The sequence below is a fragment of the Macrobrachium rosenbergii genome, chromosome 9 (genome assembly GCF_040412425.1).
Source record: "Macrobrachium rosenbergii isolate ZJJX-2024 chromosome 9, ASM4041242v1, whole genome shotgun sequence".
Lineage (NCBI taxonomy): Eukaryota > Metazoa > Arthropoda > Malacostraca > Decapoda > Palaemonidae > Macrobrachium > Macrobrachium rosenbergii.
Window position 1 is genome coordinate 29,611,166 of NC_089749.1, and position 12,009 is coordinate 29,623,174.

Below are 12,009 nucleotides of genomic sequence, written 5' to 3' on the forward strand. Positions count from 1 at the left end.
ATTGTCTCCAGTAGTGAAAATAAGTAAAAAATCAGTAAAGTCAGTCATAGAGAACCTATCACTGACTAAATATGCCGAAAAGGCTACCAGATGCAAGAATACTTCACTAATTGGGTGAAAAACGTCAACCAGAAAAGCAAAGAATTCCACAATGAGCTGCTGCATACAACTGGTCTACAGTCATAAGCTGGCAGAAACATACTGAAGCTCTTTAATGAGCTGTTCCTCTCTTTCCCCAAAAGTGGGTGGGGCTAGTCACCTACCCAAATCGAAATAGTGCTACCGCAAATTTAAAAATTTAGATGCCGTGCAAGTTGAAACTAATAGCTATGTAATTACAGTATTTGGTAGTTACTTATATAAAATAAATTTTTTCCACCTTAATTTTTCAGGATATGTAGTAAGTTCATGTTATGAAGTCCCTACTTTAAATGGCTTATTCTTGCTACAGGTATCTTAAAATACAATTAAACTTCCTCAATAGAAGGCAGCAAGTACTAGTTATAATCTTCCAAAACCAGCAAACACAATGAATGTATTTCCAGATGAAATATAAAGTGTTACTATCAAATGGGAAATATTCTGCAACAAAGACCTACAATTTATAATTATATATTGGGTATACTGTATAGTGTTATCAAATCTGAGTTTTTATTTTATAACAACAAGATAACATGCAGTAAGATTTATTTCAGACATACCTCTAAATCATCATCTTCATCTATGTCTGATATCTGGCCGTATGCTTTTGTATACAGTTCCAATGCCTTTGCATGAAAAGCCAACTCAGTCTGTAAAAATATACCTCAGTATGATACCATGCCATCTGAAATTGTGTTAGTAATTCAACTTTCTATAGGAATTTAAATGTATTTTTTTTTTGCTACTGCAAAATTTTAGGTCAAATACCATGAATTACTATGAGTCTTAAAGTCTGGATAAAAGAGGGCAAATGAAAGCATAACATTATTTGAAATCTGAAAGACATTTTCAGCAATTTCTAACCTACAATTGTTTCTGTATTAAAATCTGACACTGGGTGAAGTTGCTACAGAAGAACTCAAATATTTCAGATAATGACAGACAAATCAGTAATCAAGTTTCCCATATTGCAATAAAATGTAAAAAAAGACAATCTGAAATCAGTTGAATGTGAAAACGTTACCAGACAGAATGGACTCACACACAGGTACAGAATCAACTTTACACAATAAGCAGGCTGATGAAGCCTGTAATATGATAAGTAGCATTTTGTTGTAAAGAATGGTACTCTTTATGCCGCTGAGCTTATATTGTGCCTTCTCAACTTGGGGTATAAGTTTCTTTGCTTCAGCAGGTAAAGTATATAGCAGCTGTCCAAAATTTATTTATTGTCCCAATGCTTCAGCAGTTTTTGCCACCATGTAAAAGGAGTGTGGCACCTGGGGACATGAATGGAATGTTTATACCAGAAAACAGGTTTGCAAAGAAGCCGGGGGGTGATTTTTGGTTTGCTGGTCATATTCAGGGACCTCTCCTATTAGCTGTAAGTCTATCTGACCAATAGGCGTACTGATTGGTTGGTGCTAGGGGCTTTGCTCATGGCTTGAGGAGGAGGGTGGCACACCTTGTTGTTCTGACAGTGGTTGACAGGAGGGTTTCCTGAGTAATAATGAGAGCGGGTTTCCACCAAAGAATGGCGAGGGCCTCCTCCTAGCAGAGGTGGCAGCGGTCTATTTTGCTGCCAGGGATTGTGGAATGCCTCACGATCTTCTGGCCAGTATTGGAGGGTGTTGCCATGTTCCCTCATGCAGTGTTGGTCTACTGCCCCTACATGGAGATGGATGGTGATCCTCTTAAAGAGGTGAGTCGTGGTCATAATAATGCGAGAATGATGGCATCCATTCTCAGGGCACAGTATATGGTAGGCCACTCCTCTCTTCACGGGATCGCTGCTGAAGGAGCGGCTGTTCTTCACAAGATACTGGGCATTACAAGACTGTATGGTCGGCTGCTGTCTCTACTTTGGCAGGGGTTACATGAGCCTGAATTATGTTCTTCAAGGCTGCCTTGTCCTTCTTATACTCTGTATTCGTATATCCCCTGTAAAATGATTTTATGGTCCTTGCACCCTCCTGGGGGGGGAGATGGCACCCTTGCAACTTTTTGGTGGCCATATATTGGCTGTTCTGTATTGTATACAAGAAATACTAAACTTGTAACATAATTACTGTAAATTTTTATATTGAATATTAAAATTTTTTTTGTACCATTTTTGTGTCGTAATGAAAACATTATGACACGTGATAGAGTATAATGGCCTCCGATGGTAGCCTAGCCTTAAGGCTACACACTAAGGCAATTGTTTTTTATGTAACCATACCCTCGTGAATTAAATAATCCAGATTAGGCAGTATCCTAGATTAGAGTAAGTGATAACCTGGCTATAAGATTATACATTACTGGGTTACTACTTTATATAATAGACCAAATAACCTAGGACTGAATACAAACAAGGGAGGTGGTCAGCCTGAGCTAGACAAAAAATAGGTGCTTGTACTTCAAATTTCATGAACTGAACTTAATTTGTTATAAGAGTGCTGTCTGAATGAATACTGATGATAGCTTTAAGAGCAATTGTATCAACTCAGTTGCAAATCACTGAGACACAAATGCACCTTGCATACCAAACAAAATGGAAACAGATTTATGTAAAGCTTGATTTGAGATAAGTGCCTGTGATATAAGATTGATTCAGTATTATAAGACTATTGTAACAATTTTTTAACCCTTAAACACCTGTTGGACGTTTTAAACGTCGTCAAAAATTGTCTGTTGAATGCCGAGTGGACATTGCAAACGTCGACTGAAAATGCTTTTTTTAAATATTCGCGGAAAAATAATTATAGGCCTAGTTTGCGGAAGATTTCAAATCACGCGCCTTGGCGGATGCTGGGAGTTCACGGATCCAGGTGTTGTGTTGTTTTTGAGCATCACCCAGACGTGCATGCGCGAATTCCCTCCTACTCACGCCAGATAGCATCAGCGTCGGACCTTGCGGGAGCGATATTTTGACGCAGACGTATTTTGCAGAACTTTGGCGTGTGTTTGCGTATTCGTGCTGCACTAGGACGTTTGTAGATATGTCACAAAGGCGTCAGGACCGTGAAAGGCGCATACTGCCTGTCGGAAGTGAGCGAGTGAGGCGAGTTTTAGACTGGGATGCTGGAGAAGGACACAGCAACCAAAGTGAATTTTAACATTCGGTCAACTTTGACTCGACCGAAATGATCGAAAAACGCATCCGTAAGCCATAATTATTACATTCGAGTAACAATCAATCATTTACCTTCATTTTGCAACAAACGGAAAGTCTCTAGCACAATATTTAGAATTTTTGTGAATTTTTGAAAAAAAAATTTTCCTCCGCTCCGCACTCGCGAACTCCGCTGAAAATCCTGTCATTTCTTGCGTCAGCTTGCCGTAATTTTTTTGCCGTTTCATATTATTCGTTACATAAAGTGTTATACATCAAAATGTGCGCAATTTCATGTAGAATACAACAAAAAATATATCATTCCTTTAGCTCTTCACAGTGTTTTAATATTTACATCGAAATCACGATAACTGACAAAATTTTAACATTCGGTCAACTTTGACTCGACCGAAATGATCGAAAAACGCATCTGTAAGCCATAATTATTACATTCGAGTAACAATCAATCATTTACCTTCATTTTGCAACAAACGGAAAGTCTCTAGCACAATATTTAGAATTTTGGTGAATTTTTGAAAAAAAAAATTTTCCTCCACTCCAAGCGCGCGAGCTCCGCTGAAAATCCTGTCATTTCTTGCGTCAGCTTGCCGTAATTTTTTTCGCCATTTCATATTATTCGTTACATAAAGTGTTATACATCAAAATGTGCGCAATTTCATGTAGAATACAACAAAAAATATATCATTCCTTTAGCTCTTCACAGTTTTTTAATATTTACATCGAAATCACGATAACTGACAAAATTTTAACATTCGGTCAACTTTGATTCGACAGAAATGATCGAAAAACGTATCCGTAAGCCATAATTATTACATTCGAGTAACAATCAATCATTTACCTTCATTTTGCAACAAATGGAAAGTCTCTAGCACATTATTTAGATTTTTGGTGAATTTTTGAAAAAAAAAAAAAAAAAAAAAAAAAAAAAAAAAAAAAATTCCTTCGCTCCGTGCGCGCGTACTCCGCTGAAAATCCTGTCATTTCTTGCGTCAGCTTGCCGTAATTTTTTCGCCATTTCATATTATTCATTACATAAAGTGTTATACATCAAAATGTGCGCAATTTCATGTAGAATACAACAAAAAATATGTCATTCCTTTAGCTCTTCACAGTTTTTTAATATTTTCGCCGAAATCATGATAACTGACAAAATTTTAACGTTCGGTCAACTTTGATTTGACCGAAATGATCGAAAAACGCATCCGTAAGCCATAATTATTACATTCGAGTAACAATCAATCATTTACCTTCATTTTGCAACAAACGGAAAGTCTCTAGCACAATTATTTAGATTTTTGGTGAATTTTTGAAAAAAAAATTTTTCCGCTCCAGCACGCGCATCTCCGCTGAAAATCCTGTCATTTCTTGCGTCAGCTTGCCGTAATTTTTTCGCCATTTCATATTATTCGTTACATAAAGTGTTATACATCAAAATTGTCGAAATTTCATGTAGAATACAACAAAATATATGTCATTCCTTTAGCTCTTCACAATTTTTTAATATTTTCGCCGAAATCACAATAACTGACAAAATTTTAACATTCGGTCAACTTTGACTCGACGGAAATGATCGAAAAACGCATCCGTAAGCCATAATTATTACATTCGAATAACAATCAATCATTTACCTTCATTTTGCAACAAACGGAAAGTCTCTAGCACAATATGTAGATTTTTGGTGAATTTTTGAAAAAATTTTCCTTCGCTCCGCGCGAGCGGACTCCGCTGAAAATCCTGTCATTTCTTGCGTCAGCTTGCCGTAATTTTTTCGCCATTTCATATTATTCATTACATAAAGTGTTATACATTAAAATGTGCGCAATTTCGTGTAGAATACAACAAAAAATATATCATTCCTTTAGCTCTTCACAGTTTTTTATATTTACATCGAAATAACGATAAATAGAAAAAATCAACCTTCGGTCAACTTTAACTCGATCGAAATGGTTCAAAAATGCAATTGTAAGCTAAAAACTTACAGCCTAGTAATATTCAATCAATTTCCTTCATTTTGGCACAATTGGAAAGTCTCTAGCACAATATTTTGATTTTTGGTGAATTTTTGAAAAAACTTTTTTTACGTCCAGGCGTTACAAATTCATGCATCATTTTGTGATAATATTTTCTCTGTGTTGCTTTAATCGTTTTACAATCTGTTATATACCAAAATCATTGCAATTTAGTGTACAATACAACTTAAAAAAATTAACTCATTAGCTTCAACCGTTTTCCTTACAGCGATTTGTATACAATTATATACGAGTTTTTTTTCTTTGTCATATATTCCAATATTTATATATGATAATTATATTTTTTTATTTCTGATGGTTGCATACTAAACTTCAGGCAATGAGAAAAAAGGAGCCAAAATGAACTCTTAATCTTGAAAACTAAGCGCTGTGATTTTTTTGAAAAAACTTTTTTTCCGCTTCGGCGCTACCTCTCGGAGGCCGCCGGCATACGGGAGACGTTTTTGAAAATAGGGCTTCGGCGTTAAAGGGTTAAGATAGGTTTATTGGTCAATGAGATTACCAACTGAAGTATTTTGGCTATTCTGATTAAGAAAATTACCTTTAGAGTAGCATAAGCAAGATGGCCATCATAAATTAAATAATAGGGGACTTATTGATTGTTGTTTAGTTACTGGTTAGGTAGGGGCTGGTTCAGTGAATTATTGTCTACAGGAATTCAGAGTTAACATGTGCTGACTGTACAATTTTGGAAATAAAATTAGCATATAAATCTAGGTTAAATAGTGATTTTATGATTTATTTCCCATGATTGTTAAAATGAACCATTGCTCTTACTCTACACCTTTCAGTTAACACTGTTCTTAAGAGGGAAAAAAAACATGACAACTTGAAAGCAAGACTATCTGCTGTTAACTAGTGTCTGGGTAATGCGCTCAAGTTCATTGAAAGTCTCCAAGAAGAGGAGTGGGAAAGGGCATAGCTAACGTAGGCATTTATGATCTATGTTTTGAATTTATCTGGGCTCTCTCCATTGTGGAGCGACTCCTGCAGGAGCTCTGCATGAAGGAGGTACCTTTTGTTGATCAATGGGGATGACTAAGGACTCAGATCAACAGAGTTGCCATGGGTTCTCCCTTTGGTGTGCTGTTCGCCAGCTTCTACAAGGGAGTTATTGAGCAGCATGTCTTCAGCAGGATCCCAAAGCCTGCCCTGTACTTTACAAGAGCTGGAGACACTTCGTCCTCCACTTCACATGTAAAAGACCAGTTGATGATACCATCCCCTTCATTGACGTCTGTGTTACCAGGATTCCCCATGGCTCTGAGACGAAGGTCTACAGAAAACCAACCGACATCATGCTATGCCTCAACAGCAATGGAGAGTATCCAGATCAATTTAAACGTCAGTCATAAATGCCTACGTTGGCCATGCCCTCTCCCACTGCTCTTCCTGGAGTGTCACCTCTGAAGAACTTGAGCATGTCACCCAGACACTAATTTGCAATGGATATTCTTACCATCAAGTTGCAAGGGTGTCGAAGACCAGTGTCAACAGATGGTATCTGGGGGGACAAGGACTACAAAATTATTCTACAGGGGACAGATATATGCAGAGTATAAGGAGGACGATGCAGCCCTTCAGAATATTGTTTGGGCTCATGTAACCCTTGCCAAAGTAGAGGCAACGGTTGACCTTACAATCTATTACTGTATAAGGAACAGAGGACTGCCCAGTACTTCATGAAGAACAGCCCCTCCATCAGCAGTGATCCCATGAAGAGAAGCAGAGTGTCTACTAAATACTGTGTCCCAAGAATGGATGCCACCATTCTTACACTGGTATGACCACAATTCGCCTCTCTAAGAGGATCGCAGTTCATCTACATAATGTGGTGGTATACCACCTGCAAGAGGGAAGGGAACATGCTAACTCGCCCCCTAAAGGCAGCAGACCATGAAAAATATCACAATCCTCGACGGTGACATGGACCACTGCTGCCTCTGCTTACAAGGAGGCCCTCACCATTCTTTGGTGGAAACCAGCTCTCAGTGTTATTCAGGAAACCCTCCTTCTGCCGACCACTTTCAGGAGAACAGTGAGGCGTGCCTGAGATAATGCTACAGCCACCATCCTCCTCGAGCCGCAAGAAGAGCCCCCTGGCATCAACCAATCAGCGCCCCTGTTGGTCAGCCAAACTTGCAGCCAATAGGAGAGCTCCCTGAATTTGACCAACCAGTCAAACTTTGCCCCACTTCTTTGGAAACCAATTGCTGGGTATAAATAGGACATGCACATAACCTCAGGTGCAATTCACCCCTTTTAGATGTTACTGAGGATTACCAAGTTGTCGGGTTAATAAATGAACTTCGGACAACCGTTTTATAATTTACCTGCTGAAACGAAGAGGCTTATGAGTAAAGTTGAGAAGTCGCAATATAAGTTCAACAGCATACAAGGTGCCATTCTTTTCAACAAAATCTGCCTCACAGAGGTCTTCTTCCAAAATAAGTAAATTACAATATTTTCATTTCAAAACAATTACAAACACTCCTGTTCATGTATACCAGAACAGCACACTGAAAGCTTCAAAACAAAAACCTCCACTTTTTGAACTATGCCTGGAAACAAGAGCCCATCACTCCTACAAATCTGAGTGATGGAAACATCAACTGAAGACCAGTTACAAGCACAGGTCTCTCCTGAAATAATAACATTTCTTTCAACCACTTGGCTGACGTACAGGAAACAAGTATTCCTTGAGTTACTTACATAGCCTTTCCTTTGAGGCATTAAAGGCCTCTCACAAATTATGGCAAATATAAGATTTATATATATGAAAAACAGAATCTCTTATGATGGAATTTTTATATCACTTACAAAGAATGCATAATGGTTAGACAGTGACAACAAAATGAGTACAAGCCATAATTGCACCTGAGAAAGTCCTTACCTATATTTAGGCATGACAGTTACAGATGGCTTTTGACTTTCCTAGTAAATAGGGTATAAACAGTCATTACAGAAGGCAGCCAACTTTTCTAGCAAAGGGTGGTTAGCTGCTTACAGAAAAGCACATCTTTAAGCGGCAGTTGTTCTTCATAACAGTGAAACTATCGTTCTACCAGTAGAGTTGTAACACCAGCCTCTGATTAATTCTGTGAGTGCAAATGATGAAGTTAAGGTATAACAAATAATTCACCTGATAATATATAAAAGGAGGTAGAAAAACATAAGTTGATTCTAAAAACCACTTATTATTTATACTCCAGAACTCCTCTTTACAGGGGAGGCTGAGATGCTGAATTCCCGAGTGCATGTGTTTGCATATGCAAGTAGGATTATTGAGCAATTAGGGACTGTAATGAGTTATGGTATGAGTCTGGTAGTACCCAAGTTTGTACATAATAAGGTAAAAGACTTATGGTAAGTAAAGCAAGATGCTCGTATCGTCTGGTAAGTGTCTCTCAGATTTGAAAAGGAAGTATGTTTACCATCAACATTAGACATAGTAGCCAATAACTCTGGAGCTCTGTGTTTCCTGATAATGCCATGAACGAGAGATACAAACGGGTTATGGTGAGGTGGAAGATGTCTAGTTCCAAACTTCTTCCCAACAGGTAAAACATGTCCTGCTATAATTAAACAAGTCCAACCCTTTATGAGAAATGTCTTTCAAATAAAGGTAGCATGAGTAGTCTGACATTGCAAAATATCTTTTATGTAGTTGAATATAAGATCATTCCAAACTGTCTAAGAGTGAGTGCATGCAACTTTCTGGACCTGCACTCTTACCTGTTCTTTTTTACCTGTTCCATTTTTCCATCAGTCACATCACTGTAACTCTCAAAATCACTTGCCTTAGCCAGTCAGAGACCATGTTCTTCATGACTTGCTTCTTCTTTAGGGCTGTGACCAGGAGCATTCTGAAGATGTTGTTTCTGAAGTCTGATCCTAAAGCAGATAAAGCCTGATATCCCTCACAAGACAGAGCTAGATGTCCTCTTCTTTGTTTAGGTATAGAAGGCAAGAAAGGAATCATGAAGGGTTTTGCTGAAGAGTCCAGGCTACAAAACTGCTGACAAAATGTCCTACAGATGCCAAAAATGCCTTGCAGATCTTGAGGTCAGCAATCACTCCAACGGTAGGACCTTGTTTCCTGTGCAAAAACTGCCAACTATCCCTTTGTGCCTTCTTGAGATGAACCTTGGCACCATGCTAACCTTGTATGCTTACCACCACACAAAAATGCTGACTACAAGCCAACACAATGTCCCAATTCAGCGCCATCTTTATTTTGTTAGTATGCCACTCTTTTGCACCTGACTGCCTCATGAAAGCAGAAACATCAGGTAGCCAGGACCAATACAGTAAACCCCCCGTATTCGCGTTGTCATGGTTCCCGGACTCACGCATTCGCGGGTTTATCTGTGGAACATATCTAGCCATTTTTCGCGGAAAATTCGTCCATTCGCGGTATTTTTCAATGAGAAATATTCACTAATTACTGTATTTTCATATAATTTTCATGAATAAATGCACTTTTTGTGATAAAACTATTAAAATACTCAGGTATAAGCATTTTTACAGAGTTTTTCTTGGTTTAAGCTATCAAAATGGGCAGTTCTAAGTGTTTTTAGAGGGTTTTAAGCATTCATGATTTGACCTATTTGTGGGGGTGGGGGACGATCCCCGCGAATACAGGGGTTCACTGTACTACTGCTTACTAGTCCCACAAATGATCAAGCTTTAGTGTGTGGGTAAGTGTTTGTGAGACCTTCCCTAAATGTGAATCCTGTGGGACTGTCTCATATATGCAAACACAAGTAGAAAGATCATCTTCAGGGTGAGATCCAACGTTGTAACTCTCTAAAGTGACTCATAGGGTGGCTTCAAAAGACTTTACAAATCAGAGTCCGATCCCAATTAGAAGGTCTGAGTGACCAACTCCACTAAAGAATCCATGTTGAGCACACTAAATAAAAAAAAAAAGGGAGAAACCTTGTACGAGAATGGATCTATATACCATGAAAGTGATGACGAACAGCTTCCTCCACTGAATTAAGCAATTTTGGGTTATGGGTAACCCATGGGATCGTCAGCAACTCACTGTTATATGGGTTCCAAGTTAAAGCCCCATTCATGGCTTTACCATTCCTATAAGCTATGGATGAGGGTATGGGGTCACCCAGTTCTACCTGCTGAATCATCAACAGCCATTAACTGGATCCCTTTGATTCTAGCTTGGGTGGAGAGAGTTTGGGCACTGATCAAATGAGTATATATTCAGTCTCTGGGACATTGTGTGACAGCACAACAATCTGTCCCTTGCGCTGCTACTCGTGAATGAGCTTTAAACCTGTAAGCATGTAAATGGAATTGATCAAATTAATACAACTTCCGTTACTATAATTACAGAATTAGCCTCACTTTGCCATTTAGAGATTGCTATTTGAAGTTCTGCAAGATGTTATGATAACTGGACTGTTTCTTATGAAAAACCTCAAACTCTGAACCCTTTCTAGATAACCTCCAAGCATCAAGATAAAGGATGTCCAGGTTGTTGTGGAATCTAAATGTGCAGATCCTTCAAAAGCTTATTTCAGATCAAGACTCCTGAACCTGTCTGCCATCCCAGACAGGCAGTCCTTAAACCATTGCTGCTGCAACCTAAAGGCACTATCAGAATCATCTTTGTGTTCTTGAAGGCCCAGAGTTCCTCCAGTACTTGCATGATGAGGTCGTTCAGACTAAAGTGTAAGCAATGACATCATCCCAAGGATGTAATACAAGTCTATCCTCCAGGCTACAGGGGACTGGCTGAGCTGATGAGTACAAGGGGGTTATGTGGGTTTACTATCTGCCAATAGTATGCCCTACAGATGCCTAAAAAGCCTTGCAGATCTTGAGGTCAGTGACCACTCCAATGGTATGACCTAGTTTCTTGTGCAAAGACTGCCAACTATCCTCTTGTGCCTTCCTGAGCAGAACTTTGGCACTATGCTGACCATGTATGCTTCCCACCACACAAGAATTCTGACTGCAAGCTAACACAATGTCTCTGACTGAGCACCACCCCTATTTTGTTAGTATGCCAGTCATTTGCAGGTGACTGCCTCATGAAAACAGAAATTCCAGGTGGCCAGGACCAATACTGCTTAGTTCCCCTCTAAGTTAAGTATACCTTAGTTTTACCAGACCACTGAGCTGATTAACAGCTCTCCTAGGGCTGGCCTGAAGGATTAGACTTATTTTACGTGGCTAAGAACCAACTAGTTACTTAGCAACGGGACCTACAGCTTATTGCGGACTCCGAACCACATTATAGCGAGAAATGAATTTCTATCACCAGAAATAAATTCCTCTAACTCTTCATCAGCCGGCCGGAGACTCGAACTTGGGCCTACCGAGTGCTAGGCCACAGCTCTACCGACTTGCCTAACGAAGAGCTTAGTTCCCCTCTGACAAGAGGCTTTACATCTGTGTATAAATATTGTCAATCTTATGTTCCTATCATGCATATAACATACCTGAATGAATTCTTTAAGTGTCTTCTTCAAATCTGACACTTTTCTTTGTTCAAACTGGTCCATCTGTTCTTCAAGATTTTGACAAGCACGTTTTGCTTCTTGAGTAGATTTCTGGAGCTTTGTTTCTGCAATTACCTAAATGAAATAAAACTTATTTAAGAATTATTGGAATTTGTAGAGCAATTACTGTACATGATAAATAGAAAATGATTTTAAGGACACATTTATTCACCAACACAGAGGTCAACTCTGA

General features: G+C 38.8%; 1 protein-coding gene across 11 annotated transcripts in view; it reads right to left on the bottom strand.

The window, feature by feature from the left end:
• Positions 1 to 12,009, bottom strand: part of LOC136841662 (CBY1-interacting BAR domain-containing protein 1-like) — a 96,976-nt gene that overhangs the window by 33,879 nt on the left and 51,088 nt on the right. For 8 of the 11 annotated variants that reach the window (XM_067108828.1, XM_067108821.1, XM_067108823.1 and 5 more), the window contains 2 exons: positions 11,757 to 11,891; positions 702 to 791 (listed from right to left, as the gene is read on the bottom strand). In XM_067108828.1, coding sequence (XP_066964929.1) covers positions 702 to 791; positions 11,757 to 11,891 — 225 coding nt within the window. The remainder of the gene's footprint in view (positions 1 to 701; positions 792 to 11,756; positions 11,892 to 12,009) is intronic. The other 3 variants (XM_067108829.1, XM_067108832.1, XM_067108824.1) reach the window with 2 other exon arrangements.